Source organism: Equus quagga, chromosome 18, assembly GCF_021613505.1.
Source record: "Equus quagga isolate Etosha38 chromosome 18, UCLA_HA_Equagga_1.0, whole genome shotgun sequence".
Taxonomy (NCBI): Eukaryota; Metazoa; Chordata; class Mammalia; order Perissodactyla; family Equidae; genus Equus; species Equus quagga.
The window spans coordinates 3,729,429-3,754,044 of record NC_060284.1 but is presented as its reverse complement, the minus strand read 5'-3'; the positions used below and the strand labels follow the sequence as shown (position 1 = coordinate 3,754,044).

General features: G+C 44.3%; 1 protein-coding gene across 1 annotated transcript in view; it reads right to left on the bottom strand.

Annotated features, from left to right (window-relative positions):
* CACHD1 (cache domain containing 1) overlaps positions 1-24,616 on the bottom strand; it is a 196,321-nt gene that overhangs the window by 55,675 nt on the left and 116,030 nt on the right. The window contains exon 4 of the mRNA XM_046645106.1: positions 15,335-15,441. Within this exon, the coding sequence (XP_046501062.1) occupies positions 15,335-15,441 (107 nt within the window). The remainder of the gene's footprint in view (positions 1-15,334; positions 15,442-24,616) is intronic.

The following is a 24,616-nucleotide window of genomic DNA, read 5'->3' as shown; positions in this document are numbered from 1 at the left end:
AAAAAATACCCCATGAATAGGAAATGCAATGAGTATTTCAGCCAAGTGAAGCTATCATTCTTAATACTGCATGGTGACGCTATACGCCCTGGATTACTTTTCCAGCATCAATGATTCATTTCTACTCATCTCTCCCCTCACTGGGCTGGTCCCCGTTTGGCCACGGTACACTTGCTGGCTTGGGGCACAATCTTGAACTGCGAAAAACAGGGATGTTAACAGGCCTAGTCTCCAGAGGGACTAGAGCCATGAGCCTGACCTAGCTCACTCCACACGGAGGGAAGCGGCATAGACGGTACCTGGAAGGCCAGAACCATAATCATTCAGTAAGAGCTCGTGGGAGTGGTTCCAAGGCGCCAGCCCCAGGATGGAGGCGTTCCTCTGTGTTATCTCATTTAATCCGTAAGACAACCCTAAGATGCTATTAATATTCCTTACTCTGGAGTTGAGAAAATATGCTTAGAGAGCTTAAGCAATTTGTCTAAGGCCTCATCAGGAAACGGCCGAGGTGGGATTCAAGCGCAGGGGTCCTGGCTCCTGAGTTCTTTACATCATGCTGCCCCGCCTCCCTTCCTGTGTGCACTGCATCACTGCCACTGGTCTGCAGCTGGAGTGGCAGCCCTCTTCTTGTGTGAAAGCCTGTCCTCAAACCTCCGTGAAGTCTTCCTTACCCTCCTTCACATCAACTCAGTTACACATTATACACTTACCGAGTGCAGAGGACTGTTTCCCAGGATCCGAGATTTACAGAGATGACCGAAACCCAGCCCTATTGCAACAGCTGACATACCAGGAGAGTTATGCAGAGGGAAACAGAACAGAGAGCAATGCAAGGGAAGGAGTCTGAGTGGAAGCGGAAAGGAAGGAAAGTGTGAGGCGCGTTTGACAAAAATACATATAGAGCTCTAAACGCTTTAAAGGGCACAGCCACCCTTTAGTCTGGCTCAGGGGCCAGCGCACTTTTGTAAAGGGTCAGAGTAAAGAATTCTGCCTTTGCGGACCACACGGTCTCTGTTGCAACTACCCGACTCTGCCGTTGCAGTGCAAAAGCAGCCATGAACACCCATAAATGAATGCGTGGGTGGGTGCCAATCAAACTTTACTTACAAACACAGTGGCAAGACGGATTTGGTCAGGGGTCCCCAGCTTTAGGGCTGGTCTGCCCCTGACCACACCATCTAAAATGTGCCACATGAGGACTTAGATCGTGTTCAGTGCCTCACGCCTTCAGCAATTACCCCACCCAACATGCAGCAAGGAGCTGAGCCCATTTCATCCTCACAAAAGCCCCAGGAGAAAAAAATACTACCCCCAAGCGACAGATGAGGAAAGAGGCTCAGAGAGGGGTTTTTTGACCTCCTTGAGGTTTCACAGTGGACGAGAAGAGAGGTCAGTGTGTGACCAGAACGCCTGCCCCCTCTCCACTCCACCAGGGGACCTTCTCGCTGTCATCCCCTGGACTCAGGCAACCACACTCTTCTGAGACCTACGGCTGACGTGAGTGCACGTAAACGTGGAAGAGGCTTTTTCTCCGCCTGTCTCCTGGGGGTCTGGAGCCTTAACCTTGATCTCATATTAGCGCTGTTCTCCAGACAGCCCTGCCAACCCCGCAATAAAAAGGCAAACAGTGCTTTGGAAGTCAAGGAAAGCTGGATGACCTCATTTAAAAGTAACATCTGTAACAATAAACAGGCTACAGTAAGACTATTAAAAAGGGGAGCCAAGGAGAGCAAGAATGTTTTAAAAATAAATCAGAATTCATACAGTGCATGATACAGTTAGTTTCACCACCAGAGATCTTTCTGGTTCCTTACAGTCATTCCGACACTGGAGCCTAAGTACCAGGCGAGCATCCTCAGACCCTCCTGCTGAGAACTCCTTTGGCCTCTGATTAGATTTCATCCATTATTTGGTATTAGAGAAGATGATGGATATGATGGTAATGAGGACCCCAGGGCTCAGAAGCAATCTATCATTGCGGTGTCACCCCAGGCGGGCCTCCCTGACCTAGATGTGGAGGTGAATGGCAGCCCTATTACCCATGCAGGCAGCCCGGGGGGCCTTGCCCATCATGAGAGTCAGTGAGGTGTTCTGACCATTGCATAGCTGGGCAGGGGTCCTGCAAACTCAACTCTCTCCACAGAAATGCTGGACGCCTTCCAGGAAAAAGCTGGGCAGACGCCCAGCCTGTCGGCCCAGGACGCACAGCACGAGGCTTCAGGCTGTCAGTGGGCAGGGTCTGTATCTGTCTAAACGGCTCTGCACGCCTCCCTCGGACAGACACATGGGACGGAGGCAATAAATGTGCTTATCCTCGCTGAAGCTTCTCCCCCAGAGAGAAGCTGCCACAGCCTCTGAATGCCCCAGCGTTCTAGCTCTTCCATCTTCGGGTTACGGGTAACTTTTTGCTCCTCCATCACTAGATTCCAAGATCCTCAAGGGCGAGATGCGTATCTGAGTCATCTCCGATATCCGGAAGCAGAGATTCCCGGTTCTTTTCACATCGAGGCACACAGTCTGAGAGCTGCAGGCTGGAAGATCTGCCCGGAGGTACTATTTCTCAACCGTTTTTTGATACTTCTGAAATCTTACTTTCCTCTAATGCCAAATCCACTTTAAAATCAATTAAATATTGTGACTAAATCAATATAGAGCAATGATAATTCTAAATATGTTTTAAAGTGATAAACATCCCCTTCTCCCAAAACCATTGCAGAGGCAACCGGGACAGAAACAGACAGGTGAATGGAGAGAGAAAAAGCCTGCTCGTCTGATGATTCACAGGACTATACCTGTCAAAATGTATCAACTGTATACGTTAAACACGTGAAGTTTACTGGATGTCAATTATACCTCAAAAGAGCTGATTTCATAATAAAATAGTGGAAATTGGAGCATCATACAAACTAGTTTTACATATGGTGTGCCACTTTTCATAGTTACTCTATGAGTTGGTTATTATACCCATTTTGCAGATACAGAATTAACTTGCTCCAAGCCACAAGGGCAGAGCCATGATTTGCTCTCAGTCTGCCTGCCTCCAAAGGCCTGGCTCTTTCCGGAACACTCCAGTGCGCCTACCTGTCAATAAATCTATCCTGAATGAATTAGCACTCAACAGATCAAAAGCACACCGAGTACTTCTTGAGAGGTAGCAAGAATAAACACTTCGGTGTTTCTCAAGCCGAGTAAGTGGTTGCATTAGTTTGTAAATAGACAATGTAAATAAATACAATGAAGAAGACATTTGACAAAAAGGAAGGATTTCACAATTGATGTAACACACAAGGCTAAAGGGAGCATTTACTCTTGCAAGACAACTGCTGAACTGCTGAAACTGAGACATACCAGCAGGGTCATCCAAGGTCTTGGGGTCCACCATTGACCCCACGGGCTGGTTTAGCTAGAAAATGGCAGGGACACAAGCCACAGAGTCAACAGTAGTTACAGCACCCACGACTCTGAGCGACATCAAACAATCAATAGCATAGTTTAGATAATAGGAGTTTTTATTTGAGAAACTATATAGCTGAGACCTCGTAATTATTTTGTAGGTGTTCCACAGGTCAGAGATGTGAGCCTTAGGGGTCTCTTCCTTTCACTGCCAATTGCAGCAGCATGAGAAAGCCATCTGGACGAGGACCGTGGCTATTTTGCATTTTCTACTTAATTCGAGTTGGCGTTTAGGAACTAGAAGGAAGACCCTGATAAATGAGAATAAGCCACGGGGTTAAGTCCCATCTCTAAGACTGGAAAGCCCTCTGGCCCTAAATTGACTCTACAGCATCCAGAGGCACCTTTCTAAAATGGCAAGCAAATCCCACCACTGATTTACTCAAAACCCTTCAAAGGTCTCCCACTCTACCTCACCTGGTATCAAATCCAGACTTGATGAGGCCCTGAACCATCTCCCTACTCCCCACACTCTATCTCAAGAGCTATTCCGTTCCATTTTGCCAATGGGCCAAGCTCTTTGCACGAGGTGATCCTCAGGCCTGGAATAACTCTTGTCACCGTCTCAGAGAGACCTTCCCTGACCACTCTCCTTATTATCCTTTCTCATAGCACCCAGTTTTTTCCTTCATAGCAGATATTGGTAATGTTCTGTGTATTTAATCTGTGGCTGGCTGTTTCACGTCTCTCACACAGAGTTGCTGTGAGCCCCATGAGGGCAGGAGCCAAGTCTGTTTTCTTCATCACAACCCCATAGCCCGGCACACGCCTGGCATCTAGGAAACCCTCAAAATCAGTCGTCACTGAGTGAACCAGTGAACGACGGCCCTGGCCGAGGCTCTTCGTGTCTGTCCCCCGTGAGATTCCGCGATTTCCTCATCTTTGAAGTAACAGATTTGACAAGGTGTTCCCAAAGACCCTTTAGAGACCCAAAGAGAAAAGTGGATAGAAGGCAAAGAATGAAGGCCAATGGGCAGGAAGCATCCAGATTTACAACCAGCGAGAAAGAGCAAACTTCTAATGGGCTTTGATCAAATTTATGCAAAAAAAGGAGGAAAAAAGGAACAGCTTCCTCACTTCTCCTTGACTTAAAGCTGTAGGAGAGCACTACGAGATTACTAACAGTGAGCCCAGACTAACTGCAGTATCCAAACAGCACCGAGGACTGCTAAGATGAGGACAGGACTGCTAAGATGAGGACAAGGGAGAAACTTAACCCGGGCATTTGAAGGACAGCAGCTCCCTGTGATGGCTCCTTGCTTTTTCCCACCATCCCCCTTTGCAGTGGCCTTCAGCAAGCTGACTTTTCTCTCTCTCACAGTTCCTACGCTAATTCTAAGCACAGACAAACCATTTTGCAATACCCATTGGCTGGTTTTTCTTCAACCACAACAGACAAACTGTTGTCAGAAAAGTAGCTAAAAAATGTGCTTCTCCCCGTTTGAAAGGTGCTCTGTACTTTCCATTTATTGAGTCTCAAGATCAACCTGCAGACAGCACACTAAACCATCTGTGGATAATTGTAACACGTGGGCCCCACATTTGTGGTCTCCAAATATTTCCTTTCAATTTCACCATCTATGTCTGACCAGTTCTTATACCTTCAGCCTCTCCAGTCAAGACAAAACCAAGCAGGTCCCCAATTCCTTGTCTGCCTTCTCTAATGCACAAACCACCAGGCTGATGAGAGAGATGGATTACAAGCCACTCGTAGTTGGACTGTGTGTTCTGTTTTTCCTAACAATATTATCCACCAGAGGCAGGGACAAAAAGAAAATGCTCTATAATAGAAAGCTTGTTGCCTCCCACCTCAAGGAACGCGGGGATTCCTGACGCCCAGCCCAACACTACTCAGCAAAACACACAAAGCTGTCAACTTCCCACAGCCTGCCAAATATAAAATACAGTGTCCTACATACACAGAGCTGCAGACACACAAAACGCCCAGACTTCCTCAACAGACCAGAAATTACATCGCACCTTTCAGTAATATTCTGTGCAACAGCAAGCATTTTGGAGGGAAATAAAATAAATTAACGTTCCGAGGACTCCAAACAAAACCCCTGGCATGCACCTTTCACATCTTTCCAATTCCTCCTTCTCCTTGCTTCCATCCTATCGTTTTACCATGTATTCTGGAACCGCTGTATTTCGTGGACCCCGATACTGTCTACGCTGCTCTAGAAGTGGGAAGCACATTGAGTATTTGACCTTGTTCCAGGACTTTGCAAAGTCTTTTATATATCTTATCACAGTTAATTCTTATGACAAGCGTATGAGGTAGGTTTTATTTATTATTTAGGAAACCAAGGCACATAGAGGTTAACTTTCCCAAGCACGTAACAGCTAGCAAGAGCCAGAATGTGGAGTTTCTCCAAAGAGATATTATTCCCATTTTATAGCTAAGGATATTCTGGCTCAGAAAGGGTAGAGAGACTTAAGCTCTGAGCCCTGAAGGGATCCAGACCATGCAGCCCAGTGACTCTGCCACCATGTGGATCATGCTGGCTAAAACCCACTGCGAAAGTGACACTAATGGCAGGTGACCCAGCTCTCTCACTGTCTTTACTTGAGAGTAACACTAAGGAGAGGACATCCTCAAACCTCTGATTCTGCTCCAAGCTTACGGCACTTCATATCCATTCCAGGTGATTTATATAATGCAAAAAATAACCAGTCTATTCTGTCCTTGACTCAGTTTAGATGGCCTGGTCATGGGCTCAGAGAATCCAGAATCAACTTCTGGGACAATCCAAAAATCAGTCTAGGATCTACTGCTCTACTCTCTTCCTTTCTAGGAGACCATGCCCAGAGGACCCAAAGGCCCAGGCGGTCTCCGAACATTCATGGAAGGAGCCAGAGAAAATAAACAGAGGTGGAGTCCTCAAGCCTGGCTGATCATCAGTCAGCTTTTGAAACCTACAGATTCCCAAGCTCTACCAAGCCAACACTCTGGATCACTAGGTCTGGGCTGGGGGCCAGGTGACTCTGATAATCACGAGGTTTGGGACAACTGGACCAAGATATTAAACTCCATTGTCCCATCTGTTTCCTCAGCTTCACCTTCTTCCTAGATTGTCTCTCCATCTTCAACATATAAACATTTTCAAGTTTCCCTAACTTAAAACACTATTAGTCATAATAAAACTATACCCTTTCTCTCCTAAGTTATCAGTGACCTTTCTCCTTTTCTCAGCCAAGCAATTTGGGAGAGTGGTCTACACGGACTTTCTGCTTCTTGCCACCCATTTGCTCCTCATCTAGCCATCTGCTCATGCCAGGGCCCCTCCAGCAGCCTCCCCCTCGACTTTTGGATGGTCTTATTAACAGTCCATCCCAGTTTCCTCCTTCCTGCAGGCTAACTACACTTCCACCACTTCTCCACAAAGCTCTCTGGCCTCCCCGGCTTGACGTCTGTCAGTTGGTTGCCTTCAAGGGAAAAAACAAAACAGAAACCAAATCCAAACCAAACTCCTGAGACTTATATCCAAGGCCCATTAAGATCTGGCCCAGCGCTACCTTCAATGCCGGCTGTGGGCTCACCTCCATCTCGACAGCACTGAGCGCTGGGTTATAACTGTAGTGTCTGTGGATTTTCCTCCTCCTCTCGCCCCCCCAGCACACACGTATAACCACCAGGTGGGGAGCTCTCTGAGGGTCTGAATTATCCTGGAGTCTGCCACAGTAACTGCCACACAGTTGTCACCAGAGAGAAGCTCTTTATGACAGAGAGTGAGGAAGCGGTCAGGGTCGATTCTGGGTCTCAAGCTTCAGTAACTGAGTAAAACAGAGCTGCTGTTAACTGTCATCTGGAACAAGGGCCGAGGAGGAGATGTGGGTGGGAAAGAATATTACAGGTTTGATTTTACACATAAAGAGTCTGAAGTGTCAGCAGGCAGAATACAGTGGTGGGGACATACCTCTTTATCTTAAGCAGTCTATTGTAAGGAGGCCACTGGAGTAGGAGTCAGGACACACACGTTTAGTCGTGTCAATACCAATGATTTGCTGCTGACTTTAGCTGGATCAATTAAGCTCTCTGGGCCTGTGCCTCATCTATAAAATGGAGCAGATACTTGTCCTTCGTACCCATGGTAAGAACAAGACAATAGTATAAAATGGTTTATGAGGTACTAAGAAGCCAAGAATTCATTTTCTGTGTACACTGTATTTGGACTCAGCATCATCAGTTTCATGCAAATGATGTCATTCATCTGCGCAGTTGGTGTCACTCTCTACACCTGTGACATCCATGTGTGCTGATGTGCTGTGAAGCACAGGAAACCAGTGCTACCTTACAGCAAATCACGACCACATCCTTTCCTTTCCTAAGGTCCTTTCAACGTCTTGCTTATCCCATTATAAAGATGAGGAAACAAAAGTACAAAGAAAATCCTACCTCCATTCACTCAATGAGCATCTACTGTGCACCTGCTATGAGCAAGGCACTGGACTGGGGACTCGGCACCCAAAAAATAAAGTAGGAGTAGAGGGTTAAGTAGATGCCCAATATAAAAACTAAGATTCTATAATGAGAACGTACCATAGAGTAAACTGACCTCTGAAGGGCCGTCCCAGCGTCTAAGCTCCCTGGGGGGTGGCTGAGGACTCTGCTGAGGCTTATGTCAACCGTCTTCTCCCACTGCTCCATCCTGCTTCCTTCCCCTCCCCCACAGCCTCCATCTCAGACTCTGCCTCCTGGTTAACCCATCCTGCTCAACAGCTGAGGAACTCTTACCTACTAGGGTCAGGGAAGGTGACAAAGAACTTAGACACCAAGGAATGAGCAATATTTTACAAGTCAGAGAAGGCAGGCATTGTGTTCTAGGATGAAACAATAACGTGAACAAAAGTAGGGAGGAGTGACAGAGGCTGGTGATTTGAAGAAATGAGAGCAATTCCCTGTGGGTAGAGCGCAGAGGGCTTCAGGAGGAGGAGGAGGAGGAGCAGAAGACGCAGTTGAAAGGCCTCCACCTTTATCTTAGAGGTAAAGGGAGCCGTCAGAGGTTTTTGAGAAATGGAGTGACAGAGCAGGTATTTTCACAACAGCTACAGCATGCAGGATATACTGAAAAAGGGAGAGCATAGAAGCAGGGAAGGCTTTCAGGATGCTTCTACATTAATTAGTCTTCTAGAAAGGCAGCAAAGATCTAAGGTTCTGGCATTAGCAGTGGAAAAGACAAAAGGGATTCAAGATACATCTTTGAACTGCGAAATCTGAGCCAAGTTTTCCCTTCAATGAAAAGAGGATAATGAGACCTATGTCATAAGTTGGTGGGACGCGCAGGAAGAGGAACACACAGGTAAATGCCTAGGCAAGGTGTTTACATATACTAAATACTTGACAAAGATTCATTCACTCATGCTCTCATTTGGTCACGGACTCAAGCCAAAACTGTTAAAACCTGGAGTGGTACTAGGTGGAAAAGGGTGAGGAAGAATTGCCAGTGTAGCCAGCATGGGGGTACCGACAATTGCAATAGTGAACTCAGACTGGGGAGTGAGTTCAGAGGAAAGTTTGGTTTTTGACTGATTGCTTAATTTTTGAGGGAGCCACAGGACAATCACAGAGAGATGTGTGTCCTGAAGTTGGCGACACAATAAACACACTCAGACACAGGTCAGGGCCGGAGACGGGGATGTGGAATTGGCAGCACATGGTGGGAGGTGAGGTGAGAGCTGATGAGGACACTCAGGGAGGTACCATTTAGTGAAGGGAGGAAGTTGGTAAAAAGAAGACATGTGGAGACATCTACCCTTTGGAACAGAATAAAGGAGGGGAGCCTGAGGAAAGAAGGGAAAAGGACTGAGCAGAGAAGGAAGAGGAGAAACAGAACCCAAAGGACTACAGAGTTTCAAAAGAGAAGTTCACACATCAAGTGTGAGGAAAACTGGGAGGGGTCACTTGAAATCCTTCAAGGGAGCAATGAGACAGTGAAAACCTGGGCCAATCTAAATGTCGGACTGGAGTAGACTGGTTAATGCACCAATATGATATAATCATGACTACAACGCTATAGATTTATTGACATACACACAAAAGAATATTCAGGCTACATTTGCTAAGCAAAAACAAAACAGCAGGCTGTAACCATTATGATCATGTGTGTTATGAGAGCATTTACATGAGAATACATGTGGCTAATAAAATCTCCTCAAATCAGCATCATAGGGTTGTTGAGAAACTATAAGAAAGACTAGACTTTGAAGTAGCTCTCAATATAGAAATAGAGCTTGAAGGGAGGTCAAGGTGATGCAAAGGGCCCTCTGTCCGCGTACTTCACTGTGTATGTGTGTGCATGTGAGCGTATGTGTGCATAAACACATACTCAGACATACATATGAACATAAACGGAATCACAGCACCTCAGTAATCTAGATTTCTAAGTGACTGAATAGTTTTTAGATGTTATACAAACAATTACCACATCTTCTATGACATTAACGCAATCCTGAAGCTGGGGTAAGGAGGTACAAAAACAAACCAGAAATTTCTAGTATAGTTATTTTTACTCTTCTATTTTAGTTTTTAGGTAGAGTATAGCTTTTCACTGCACTAGTATTAGCCTATTTAAGAGGTAATTTTCATAGTACTTTAAAGAATAGTGAAGACCCTATAGCACATAGCCAATCCTTGTCGCTCAACAGAAGGAAGCGATGAAGCCACTGAAATCAGCAGCACAGTCAGGCTCCAGGCTCCAGCACCCGCCTGGGCCTCCTACAGCATCCACCGCCGTAACGTGACTTACAAACGCCCCGACACCCCATGAATCCGTTTCTCAATGAAGACTGCAACACTACCAAGATTGAAGTTTGCAACTTCAAATGCTCTTTAAATCAAACACAATAAAGTAAGTCCAGACATTTCTTCTTTCGGCGAGAAAGACTAACTCCCACTTCCACTCTCACCTCCATTGCATAACTGAAGAGAGCAAGAGGCAACTTTCCTTGGACTCTTCAAATAAACTCTCTTTAGGGATCAGGCTACACACAAGAAAATAGCTCAGCAGGAATTTGAAAAAAAGAAAAAGAGAGAGAGAGAGAGAGAAACTAGGGATAAAAGCAGGAAGGAACCTGAGCAAAACATTACCAGCACCACAATATAACACATGCCCCGTCAAACATCAGTTATTTGAATGGAATCAGGGAGAAGGAGTCAATTTAAAAAGTCAAGATCTGGCAGGGGTGGTCAAGAAAAAGAATACACATGTGCGTTGGATGGATGGACACATGACCTGGTTTTGGATAAATGAAGCCAGGAATAGTTTACAACTTATGTGAGTCTCTTTCCACCTAGTCTGAAAGGCAATCTGAAACTGTGTTATCAATTAGGGACCCATTGATGGATTATATACAGTCTGAAAGAGCCTCAGGCTGGACATCTTACAGATGTAAATATCAGACATGTGATAGCCCACCAAGTACATTAATTCTGCTCTGAAAAGGGGCATGAGCCAGAGAGGAGGAAAAGGGGGAGCTCTGAGGTCAGCCCTCACCGTCTCCCACTCCTCTCACATTACAAATGACTGCTCAAGAATGTGGACTTTGGGAAGCAGCCACAGCCTGGTGGAATGTCACAAAACTTCAAATGCAAGCAAGTCAGTTCTCAAATACCTGCATATTGCCAAAAGCTGCCTGTAAGTCTAGCTACGTCAACTGTGCTGAGAACAACGCTTGTTAGGCAGTACGTTATACTTGAAGCATGTTCTTAGAAATAGCAGATTTCAAGATCTGGTCTTTAACAAATATCCCCACCCTCACCATCCTCTTCCTCTCCACCTCCTGATTTTTCAAACCATCCCTCCCTTAACAAATAAGTACTCAAATAAAACAGCATTTTGTCAGGATCTCTAATTATTTGTGCAGCTGAGTTCTACTCCAAAACTTCAGTCATAGAAGATAATTCTAATATAACTACAAGGTCTTCAACACATCTTCCTCCACCTCAGTCTCAGCTGATGATCTTGCTTCCTAATTCTCTGAGGAAACAGGATCACTAAAAGGGAACGTCTCCAAGTTCTCTATGCTACATGGATCATTATGGGCACACTTACTCTACCCTCACTCCTCTCACTAAGAATGAACGCTCTGTGATTCTAGCCCCCACTTGGAACCCAACCATCTCTTGCCCAATCAAGGAAAAGGCTCTAGCAATCACCTCCCTTAGCTCCTTTTCTCTATGAGATTAGCTTTTCTCTACCATATTAGATTTCCTCTAGGGGATCATTTCCTTTAGCACATAACCTTGCTGTACATTCTTTCAATTTAAAAATATTCTCTTGACGCCACATGGTCCTCCAGCTCTCCTTTAAGCAAAACTTAGGAGTTCAAGTACTTACTGTCTCCAACACTTGTTACTTCTTAAGCGCTTGAATTGACTAGGATCAGCTGTTCATTCTATTCTATAATTCCAAACAACTCTTGTCAAGTTCACCAATAACCTATATGTTTAAAAATCCAGTGGTCAGTCAGTTCTCTTAGCCTTCATCTTACTGGACCCAGTTAACACGTGATTTCTCCCTCCTCCTTGAACCACTTTCTTCACATGGCTTCAGGGAGATGGCTGTCCTGGTTCTCCTGCCAGACTGACTTCCTTCTCAGATTCCTTTACTGCTTCCTCTTCATTTCAGTGATCTCTAAGTGGTAAAGGTCCCCAAGACTCAGTCCCTGGACCTCTTCTCTTTTCTACCCACAGCCACTTGCTTTGTGATCTAATTGAGTCTCATGATTTAAGTACTACTGATGCACAATGAATCTCAAATTTAAATCTCCAGTCTGGCCCATTTCTCAGACTCCAGACTTGGATATCCACCTGCCTATGAGACGTATCTGCTTGGATATTTAATACACCTCTCAAATTTAACTTTTCCAACACTGCGATGTTGATTCCCTGCCTCCCACACAAACCTGCTCTTCCCCCAGCATTCCCTGTCACAGTAAATGGCAACTCTGTCCTTCTCGTTGACAAGGCCAAATACCTTGGAAGTCCTGCCCAACTCTTTTCTTACTCTCACAGTTCCTCCCCTCCCCCCATCCAATTAATCAGCAAATCCTACTGGTTCCACCTTCAAAACATATTCAGAATCCAACCACTTCTCACCACCTCCACCGTTGCTGCCCCATGAACGCCGTCATCACCTGACAGCTGGGTTTTGGAATAACTTCCTAAATGGTCTCTCCCTGCTCCCACCTTTGCCAGCTAGGGCCTATTCTTGTGGCAGCAGCTGGTAACCTCTTAACCTAAGTCAAATCACGTGACTTATCTGCGGGAACTCTTTCCTCCCCCTCCCCCAACAGCTTCTATCTCATTTGGAGCAAATGCTCAAGTCCTTATAATGGCCAGTAAAGCAAGGGTCTTGGAGATCTGGCCCCAAGCACCTCCCTGGCCTAACCTTCTTCTACTCTCCTCCTTTATTCACGGAACCGCAGTTATAGGGGCCTTCTCGCTGCTTCTGAGCACAACAAACATTTTCCCAACTCAAAGCCTTTGCCTGGGATACACGTCCTCGTTGTCCCATGGTTTACAACCCCACTGGGGAGCCCCTTCCTTCTCTCTCCTCCCTCCACGCCATCCCCCCCAGGCCCCTCAGGTCTCACCCTGTTACTTTCCTCCATAACATCCATCATCACCTGACATGCATATTTACTTCAGATCTATGTCTCCTGGCTCCTAGAATATAAGCTTTTTGTTTTGTTTACAGCTGACCTAGTACAAAGCAGAGTGTCTACCACACAGAAGGTGTTTGATAAAATAATTGTTGAATAAACTCTACTGTACTTATTCATTCCAGTTAGTAGGTAGGAGGCCATTACTGGGCAGAATGGCTTCTGTCTTTACTAAGAAAAAGGCACAGTAATACGACTATTGATGATGGAGATAGATATCAACAATATGCTCATTATCAGAAATAACAAACAGATAGAAAATAAGGCAACGAGAATGTAGCCCTGGCTGCAGTAACTTCCAGATCCTCCAAGGTCTGGCCCAGTGAGGTGAGCGATCCTGGCAGTGGAGCATTGCTCTGGGTCCCAGGTGAGCATGCATCACGCTGTCTGCCCCAGTCCACGCTTTATAGTGTCCCAATCACACAGCCAGGAGGGTGCTGGGGCTTTGTCCAGAACCTCAACACCAGCACAAGGATCTACAATCAAAGATGTGTGAAAAAAGATACTGTCTACCAGAAAGGAGTGGAAATACATTCGAAAGTAGTCTATCATTCTTTCTTGTTTTATTTTCCCCTTGATTACAAAAGTAATGCAGGCCTGAAGTTAAGAAAATTAATAAGGAAGTAAAAATACCTTATTCTTCCATCCCTAAAAGATAACTATTAACTTTTATGTACGAGCCCTTCTAGATCTCATATATACAAAATACAGTAAGGCACTATTTTTTTCTTATTAATGCAAATGGGTAGCCCAGAAGTTAACACGTGTTGTAAAAATTTTAACTACACAAAATGTCGGATTACACTGTCTTTCCGGAACACCTTTAAATTTGACCCTACTCAAAGATGGCTATTTCTACCTCAGGTCTTCATCCCCAGCAACATGTCGCCTGTTACTGAGCATATCTGAAGAAGAGAAGGTAAGTACTGAGTTTGGGAACCGGAAGACTCAAGTTCCACCTCCGTGTCCTGTGCAACTATGGAATCGTCCATAATTCATTTTTTCTGCCCATTCCATGCCCTTCTCTGCTCTCTTCAATTATTTTTTATGAAAAGTATTTCTCCTGAGCTTCCTTTCTAGTAGTAAACCCCACCTGCTCCAGAAGGCCCCCAGATTCTCTGACCAACAAAAGAAATAACTGAATCCATTATACACTGGGTCTACATAATATACTCCTGGCAGGTCTAAGCTGGACCATTTAGCTGGCAGCTATAGTTTTCCTCTCCTCAAGCCACATAAAGCTCACAAGTCTTTCTTTCTCGACCTAATAGATTACCTGGTTTGTGTATACAATTCCCAAAGACCACAACTCTTCCCCTGGGCCAAGGCTGGATAGGACTCTAAGAGTAAATATCCTGGTCCTCTGGCTGGCTTCTCTCTTGGGTTTTACAAGTCTGCAAGAGACCTGGAATTTGGGAAGTACAATTCTTCATGTTTAAGGATTAGACCTTTCACCTCTCCAGTCATAAGGGAAGTCTTAGGACCCTTCTGAGCCTCAGATTCTTCCTTGCTAAAACCTGAGGATCGAGGCTGGTGGTGACTTCTAAAGGTACTTTCAGCTCTTAAAAGGCAAATCCCTTGGGTTCTGAGGCCCATTAATCAACAAGCGTACATAACGAGACAAATAGGGGGAGAAAAATAGACTGCAACTCCAGGACAAGAAGGCAGAGACACTATGTCACTTTGAAGCTACATATAAGTACATATACATGTATTATTTATATTAGTTATTACTATTATATACGACTGAGTTCCAACAAGACCAGGAAGGAAAGTTCAACCTCAATATATGGCAACATGGCACTGTTTATTAGTGGAAAAGCTCCCTCATCCTTCTTCCAAAAAACCCCAAAACAAATGAAAAATTATAATTAGGGAATACAAATGAAATTCAGCATCTACTCCTGCAAAGATAACTGGTTCTCTAGAATAACCTTTTAAACGACAAATGTGTAACTCCTAACAAATGAGATCATGAACTGAAGAGTCTAGCAAGGTATAGCTATGCAGTAAATGCTTGATACAACATTCTCAGCTTGGTTTTCTTCTTCCTTTCCATCTTTTGAGTGTTAACTTTCCAGAAAGAAATATCCTACTTTAAGTATATGATATTTTTTTCTTCAGAACTTAAAGGAAAATGTCGGAAGCAATACAATTGTTCAACTTGAATGTGGCAGAACACAGTTCACCTTTATAAAACCAAGAGATTACTGACCTGAATTTAAGTCTCGTCCTGGATTGAAGGCCCGGCTATTCACAGTAGTAGAAAGTCGATCACAACTAATTGTTCTAGATACATTGGTATTAAAGTTCCCATCAAATCTGAAAAAACAAAAGAGAATTAGCAATATTTCTTTAGTGGTTATTCACTCCACAAAAAGAAACCAACAAAAATCATAGTTAATACTGTGTACAAAATAGGTCAGCTCAGAAACAATAAAATTGTAATTTAGATTTTAAATGTCAAAAAGAATCACTTCAGAACAGTGTTGGGGGGAAAATGTGTATCTAGAAGGTTTTAGAAATCAAGTTCAATTCTAAGGAGATAAAAATAACCAATCGCCAATCTTTCCACCAATGAATCTGAGTCAGGTTCTATTGATAAAATCATAGAGAATAGACGTGCCAAAATTCAGACTAGAATTACAAAATTCAGACTTGAGCTCTGATGTCCTATACGAAACAATTCTTTAAATTATCCTATCTGAAAACCAATGACCAAGAAGAAAAATCGACAGTAGTGGACGAGAAAGAATGGCTGTGGAGTGGGAGAGACCTAGATTTGTTTCCACTCTGTCACTATTAAACACGTGACCGGGGACAAATTATTCAGTTTTTCTGAGTCTCAGTTTTCTTATTCAAAAAAAGCAAAAGAGATAGATAATAGGACTTATTTTTCAGAGCTGTCACCAAGATTGTAAATAATGTACCAAAGTTCCTCTCATGGTACACGACACAGCTTGCACCTTCCAGATTGTAACGTAGGTAAGGTCAAGGTGTTTTTCAATGTTCAGTGGTGGTGCAATGCTAGTGCTCTGGCTAGCACAGATCAAAAAGTACTAGTGTAACCAATGACTCATTTGCTAGAACAAGCCAATCTGCAAGAAAATAACAGGAAAATACACCAACTCATGTACCAGTCACTAAGAGTACTTTTAAGTGAATTTAATCCAGAAGTAACAAAAGAGAAAGATCTTGGACTTCTAAGTAACCTATTTAGGATTGCAGATACTGAGAAGACTCATGAAGTTTCCAAGTGTTCCCTCCAAATCAACTCAATCTGGAACTAGGTTTTTTAAAACTTGTGTTAAAATGTGTATGTCAGATAATGAATACCATTAATGAAATTCCATTAACACAGGTAGAGAAGCTATATATCCTGGGCGAAACACTCCTCAAAATCAAAATCTACTTGCACGTGAACTTTGATTATCTGTTGAGCACACCTCATGATTTATAAGATCTACTATATTGAACTCATTGTATAAGCAAGGGCACTAGGTTTTCACACAGTGTGTTGGGTTCCAAAGCAAAAGTTAAACAGTTTTGTTTTGACCCATATCATCTCAAAGGAGGAGGTGAGTGGATTTTAAGAGACCCTTAGTCCAACCTCTAACCCAGTACAACATTATGTCAACATTGTCAACTGTGCCTCCACGAACCAGCTGCTTCACCAACGTGGTCACTCTTCTTGGATCTGCTCCAATTTGTCTAGACGAGAAGACTGCTGCTTCAAAAGCCACAGACGGAGGGAAAGGAAGAGATTAACACACCAGCAGCTGCCTGAGTGCACGCTGGCAGAGCAACATGAGCTCACTGTCCCTCTCTTGTTTTAGCATTTGAGCATCTGTGAAGCAATAGCAGCATTACATGAGCAACCGCCTTGCTCTCCGTGCTGGAGAGCCACATTACATCTATCCCCTCACATTCTTTTAAATAAAAGACCAGATAATATTTAGGCGGCCATGTGGGCTATACGGTCTCTACCACAACTGCTAAACTCTGCCATTGTGGTGTGAAAGCAGCCAAAGAGAATTCACAAAGAACGAGCGTGGCTGTATTCCAATAAAACTTAATTTTCAAAATACGCGGTGTGCCAGACTTGTCTAGACCAGGGCAGTCTAAGAGTATTCTCTGAGATGATGAAAATGTATTATTTTTGCACTGTCCAATATGGTAGCCACATGGGGCGTTTGAAATGCGGCTAATGTAACCAAGACATTAAATTTTCTATTTTGTTTAACTTTAATTTAAATGTAAACAGTCACTGAATAGTGGCTACCATATTGGATAGTGCAAGTCTAGAAGGTTCTGCTGATTATTCACCTAATCATCCTTCAGGTCTCTGTCCACTTGTCACTTTCCGAGAAAGGCTTATCCTGAGTGGATGACTTCCCAATCTATGTCAAGTGCCCCCATCTTCTCTCAAAAAGTGTCACCATTTTTAATTTGTGGCTCCATTTGTGTATTTTTTATGGATGGATTTTCATGCCTCAGGCTACATGAATAGACAGGAACTTCCTGAGGGCAGTTACCACATTTTGTTGGTTTTCTTTACCATGTGTACATATGACTCTTAGCATTGTTCTTGTCAAAAGCAGGCGCTCATAGTAACTGATCTTCTATCAACAGGGCACCAGTGCCTATCCCTGTCCTTGGCTCCCCAGAGGGCTCCAGAAATCCTAGCAGGTGAGGACCAGGACTCGGATAAATGGTTCCTAATTCTGAAAGCCTAGCCACATCAGAATCCCCTGGGATGCACGCTGGAATGCTGATTCCTGGGCTCTACCCTGGAAGAGTCTGATTTAGTGAGTCTGGAGTGAGGCCCAAGAAGCTGAGTTTGACAGGCTCTCCAGAAACGAGAAGCCCTCCAATCCTGCCACGTAGATTCCTTCAGAAATAAAGCAGTAGAATGGCTTTCTGCATGAGCACAGGTACTTCCCAGCATGCCTCAAAGAGATCAAGGACAGAGGGTCTTCCAATTTGAATCAAGAGAACAGAATAGTTCTTAGGAATACCTGCAACTCTCATCTGGACTTTGCTGTACAAATTACAAACCCCTTTAACACTTGCCCATTTCACAGTTGAGAAAAGTGACACCACGGATCATACAGCAAGTCAGGGACCTCAGAAAGACTTACACCCGTCATGCAACTCCCTGTTCGAGGATGGGCCACATACCACATGGCTTAATTTAAGTGACACATAAGGAAGAACTTGCTAAAAGGGACAACTCAGGAGAGTTAGTGACAGTTTCTCCCAGGAAAAGTATAAACCTGGAACGGCACTGTGTCCATGGATGAGGTCTCCACAGCCAGGACCCCTGCTACAGCCTCTGCCCTTGAGAAGACTGAAGTGCAGTGTTGAGCACGCAGAGACTCCCTGGGCCTTTGTGAAACGAACACTCGCTCCTGGGGACCGGGGAGACCAGGGAACTATTTTTATAGGTTTTCCTCTCTGTACTCAAAGGATCATCTCTGAGAGCATTAAAGAAAACATTTTTATAACAATAAAAATGGAAGTGATTCATTAACAAAAGTCTGTGCTCAGTAAATATTTGTCAGTCATAAAAGGGTTTCACAATGTAGTACTTGTCATCAATAATCTACCCAGCCTTCTCTTGCCACGATCTCCAAACTATAGTTCTAACCAAACCAGTCCCTCAATACATGTTTCTCTGTTGGATCCGGACTGTGACGCTCTGCAAAGCCCAGCTCTACTCATCCTCCCACCTCACATTTCTCCTGTCAGGCCCGGCTATGAGTCCCTCCTCCTCCGAACCGGCTAGTGCCACCCAGCCTCTTAGTTCCATGCTTGTGTCTCTCTTTACTATTTTGTCTATTGTTTTGTAATCAGGCTTAACATAGCGTCATCATCACTGACGTCTGTTAGATATAGACTGACTGGTTTTAAATTCTTTTTACATCAACAAAATACTAATCAATAGCAACTTTAAAATAAGACTTATTATAAATAATGAGCAAAGTTTCCTACTTATTTGCCTCCCTCATATCAAAAAAGCTGTGTTAAGTGAGGGGTGAGATGCCCGGAGATTTTGTTCTGGAAGCCGAACTGCCTAGATTTGACCGCGTGCCCCTTCAACTCCCAACTCTCTCTAACCCTCGCATGAACCGCAGTTCCCCTGCTAGGACGGTTAAGCTGCTGGAGGATTTCTAGTTCTCTCTCAGGGCTAGCACATTGCTGGGAACGTGTAGTTCTCCACAGATTCTTACTGGTGACTGACTAACGAGAAAATGCAGAGAGCTAAGTCACCAGAAACTTGCATGTATTTTATACAGTGACATTCACTGAACATCGATGATGAATGAAGAGTTGCTACCCTGGCGAAGCATGGCCATGTCACGGTCAGGAGCAGGGGCTTCGGGGTACACAGACCCGGACTGGAGTTTGGGTTTAAACTGCTTATTGCTGTAAGTCGGGCACAAAACCTGCATTTTCTAAGTCTACAGTTTTCTCATCTATAAAATGGTGATATTAACAGTACCTGTTTGATAAGGTTGTGTTACGAATTTAATCAGAAAATGGCTCTTAAAAGTCGGGTACACAGAAAGCATTTAATAAGTAATAATAGCACTGCATTAGAATTGGATGTATTAGTAAGGATAACCGTTAACAGCTACTACGTGCTTATCAGACAGGAAGTGTATTCCCAGTGCTTTACGTGAATTAATTCATCTAATTCTTCAAAAACCCTGAGGGAAATAGTGTCATCATCTCCATCCGAAGACTAGGAAATTGAGGCACAGAAATGTCAAATTAAGATCAAGGTTCACAGCTGGGAAGCAGCAGAACCAAGAGGCGAACATGTATCTGAGCTCCCCTTCATAATGAATACGTTACACTGTATCTCAACCGATCACAACCAAGTCATCAGTGAGGTCATCTGCAATTCAACTCTCTCAAAGGAAAAGATTGCTCTGAAAGACTGCAGGATTTAGGGGAAATCCTTGCTGTTTATTTAATGGAAAATGACAGGAGCTAAACACAAGGCTTCACAATGGACAGCTCCCGAGAGAGAGAATTCCATGGACGAAGATGAGGATGTGGCGGAGGAGGAAGAGGCTATTAAAGGAGGGGCTTTCTAAATGTTCACCACTGGCATAGCTATGGGACTGGCCATTTTTGGATTACTTTTTCTTGTTTCATTCATTCTGGCAGCTAGACGTTCCAGATGGACAGAAGGCTGAGCATCAACATTCTCTGCATGGAGAAGTGAGACAGCAGACCTGGTGCCAGCTCACACCAATTTATTCCTTCTCCTGGTACCAATTTTCTCCTCTGAGAGAAAGAGCCTGGCATTCTGGTAATCTGAGAACCTTCAAAAATGGCTTATGTATAACAAAGACAATAAAATAGAAATAGGAAAAGACCAAGAAAGAGGAAATTGCACTAAATTCTGAAAAATTCTCACAGGGGACAATGAACGCAGGATGCTAAACAACATAAAGGGCAATGGCCACAACTTAAGTTTTATTGTAAATGTGGGCAAGGCATAATACCCAAACACCGCCCAGGGAGCCCCTGGTGATGTGGTGCAGACACACGGCCTCCCAGAGATCAGGCTCGATCCGAAAATAAAATGGAAACTACCTGAAGAAGTTCTTTTCCTGATGGAATCCATAGGACAATCCTGATGTCTCAGAATTAAACCACCACCTTGCAGGGAAACCTCAGCCAGAGGGCAATCTAACTGTCGTCCCGTTAGTTCAAGGACATCTGGATTCTGAGAGTTTACTAACAAAGGATGAAAACAGACTGTCATCTCATTTCAGAATTTGATTTAATTCTTGCTCCCCGGCTAAAACGCAGGTAGTGAAAGCTATCAAGCCCCCACATTCTGATACTGAAAGAATTCAGACACGTGACAACCACTCTCCTTCCTCCTGTTTCATTCTACATGGTACCTGTAAGTGTGGCAAGGATATCACAATAGTTTGCCTGGAGTTCCCTCCCATGCCTGAGCCTCAGCTGTGGAGCAGCGCGTCCCAGCTGAGTTAACATGAAACACCTAGAAATAAACCTTGCTCTGCTTCTGTTGCGTGCTAGGCTAGTATGGAAGCAGGTGTCAACAGTGGGGTTTAAGAGATACAGGAAAACAGCATGTCCTGAGCTGCTAAGCTGGCTAGGAGAAGTAATTACAAGAGCAAAACCCCGCGGTTCTCTCTCCGGATGCCTGCTTTTCTTCTGGACTCCAAACACAGGAGTAAAACTCGCTCAGCCATCCCTGCTACAGTAGCCACCTCCTCACCCCAGAGGGACGTGCCTAAGACAGGAAGGCATTTTATGCACGTGTGCCTTTTAGAAAAATGATTTTTAAAAAACAAACATGCTATCCACCCTGATTTGGAGACTAAGAGTAATGTGAGTTCATGCTTATGATACTTTGTAAAAACATGTCAGTTACTCTTAGGAGTCACCTAAAAGAGTTTTCATTGAGAAGAATGGAGCTGCCAGTCACTTTTACATAATTCCAGGTTTATGGAAAGGTCAAGAACTGGTAAGATCATAGGTTTCAATTTAACTTTATCTCTGTGCTTTAAAAAAGGAATAACAGTAAGAGAACAATCCTATCTCAACCTCCCGCAGACCCTCACTCTAAAAAACGGAGATACTGGATGATGACCGCTTTCTGTACTTATTTTCCTAAGATAAAACCAGTGCCTAAAATTCAGTTTCATGAGAAATAACTCCATCTTTCCTACCTTAAAAAAAAAAAAAAGAAATAGAAAAAAAAAAAAACTTCCTTCTGGATTTACTTTCATGAACTGATCGAAACTGCATCCCGAGGGAGAAAACAGAACTGTGACTCCCACTTTGATCTCTTCTCCATGGAGAAATTCACTCCCTGCCTGCCTTGCAAGATGTTCATTTGATTGACGTTTGCTCTGATGTGCAAACTGCTTTGAACTTCAGACACTGAATTCCCATCAGGCTGCAGTCATTTTTATTCCCCTTCAACAGGATTTACAAGCAGGAGATCAGCAAATGTAGAAGATAAAATAAATTTGCAGAAGCTTTGAATCTTACATCAAAACAGTGTTCAAGTGAGTTCCAATTGGATTTCATTCAGCCTCAATTCACAGTGTAAATCAACTTTTCAGTCGAGTCCCAGTTTAGAAAGAAAAAGACATAAAGGAGAGAGACACATACACCAGTTGGGGTTTACTTCCTGAATCTCTCCCTTGGTCTTTGTTTAAATTTCCTAAGGAAGGTGATTTGCCAGGCAAATCACTCAGAACCCTGGGTTTTCCTCAACATCTCCAGCGAAGCCTGCCCAATTTATCCCATAGCAGACAAAAACCACCCCCACAGTGAGGCTTCCAAGGATGATGGTGAGATGCGGTATTGCTCATGAACACGTTTAAGGGAATAATCTAACAAGCCAATCCCTGCGGATATCCTAGAAGAGCAAGCCTTAAACTGGTAGTCGGTCCATGAACAAAGCCAAGATGATGACAGCTAATGGGGTAAGAAACATTTTTGACTTGTTTGCTTGTGTGTAACCACTGCTAAAATGCTGAGACAGGTGCAAAAGATTTAAAAAAAAAAATACCAACACCAGATCTTCTGGAAGCAAAAGCTGGTATCAGATGGGAAGCTGGTGTAGAGCCAATGCTGAGAGGCCTCCGTGGTTTTCAAAGCACACGGCAGGCCCTTGCTGTGGGTGCCGTGGGACCACCGAGGCCCATTTTAAGAAGAGCACACACTTTTCTGGGAAGCAAATTTAAGGAAGGTCTGGACCCGACCAACACCCATGCCCGTCAGACCCTGGTCCTCGTGACAGCCCCACAGCGTCTGGGTTGCTGTGACAGGACAGGAGACACATCGCTTCACCTCCGTTTGCCAGGCCCCCTGCTCATTCTTTCTGGGAAGTGTCTCCTCTTTAAATATTTGAGCAACACCAGTTGAAAAGAATTAAACAAGAACCCCCTTATCTTCCACTTAACCACCCATGAGAATAAAGTTAAACAAAGAAAGAGCTGAGATAAAAATCAAACATCTGCACTGGCAAATATTTACACTCTGTTTGAAGGGTGGAGGAAGGGGTAAGAGGGAGACACTTCAAAAAGGAACCATCACATTTATAACGTAAGTGAGACTCCAACCCCCAACCGAGTTTACTTATTCAAACACCTAAATTAACGGGCAAACTGAAGAGCTGTCGAATAACGTGTAATCATGTTCCGAGAAATGGTTTTTCCTTCCATCTCTGCAGAGATTGGAGAGATAAGTCACATTCTTTTTTGTTCTTATCAGTAATAGGGATTAAACCTTCAGGGTTCAGCAACTCAGCCAGAATGGGAACAAGGGCCGGTTTCAAACGCCCTTGGAAGTGGAGGCCTTCAGAGCAAAAAAGCGTCTCCCGCCAGGAAAGTCTACACATCACACAGACCTGCCATCTTTTCCGCCATCTCCCTATCACAACAGCGTCACAACAGATCACTGAGAGGAGGCCCCGCTGCGATCCCCGCCTCACGTCTAGACTCCAACTGGCGGTATTATCCGCTTAATCCACCTTCTCACACAAGCTTGGAAAATGGCCCAGGTGACAAGTAGGGGAACTGGAAGTGGATGCACAACCGCGTTAAACGTTTATGCGTATCTTTCTCATCCCCAGGTTGGAGCAGGGGTGCCTGAAGAAGAAGAAAGAAGGGCATCTAGAGAAACGAGAGGGAAAGCAAGTAGGTGGACAGGGGCCTGCTGGCCCCAGAGGCTCCCTCTGCGCCCGTGTCCGTCCTGCCATGTGATCACTCATGAGGACCTAACACACTTGACAGTGATTTATTTACAAGCCTTTCTCCCTTGCTGGGAAACACCAAGAGAGAGATCCTGTCTGACGCTTGTCCCCAGGGCTGAGCCCAGAGCCCGCTGTAAAGCATAGAAGTTTAGCAAATGTCTGCTGAGGGAGTAAACGCTGAAAACCGACGAGGCTCAGACCAGCCAGGACTAGAGATGAGAGGCTGTCAGCTCGTGTGTTGTCCTGTGGCACACACATTGAGTCGTCAGCGTGTAGCAGACCAGTGTGAGTGCTACGACACGGACATCAAAGAGAAGCACTAAAAACTCGGAGCCGGCAGATGACATTGGAGGTGCACAGGTTCAGTCTCTCAGGCACACATGCACTGGAGCGAGAAGAGGTCGGCTCTGCAAGGGAAACGTGAAACCTAAGACGTGGGGTACTCACGGCCGACGTGTCCTCAGAGGGAATTACGGACCCAACACGAAAACGTTAGCAAAGCTCTGAGTGTGAGGATGGCCATGTATGCCATCACACCCACCAAGCCAGGCCCCGGAAAGAGAGGACGGACAGAAGGGGTTTTAAATCTTGGCCTTCTTTGAAAACACTTTGATATTTTTGTATAATAAAACACGTAAAAAGCTTAAGGGAAGTTTCTGGTCCTCTGCTACACTAGGTCTATTTCCTAAATCTTGCATAGTCTACTAGCTAGTTTCTTTTAAAGACCAGATGGAAGGA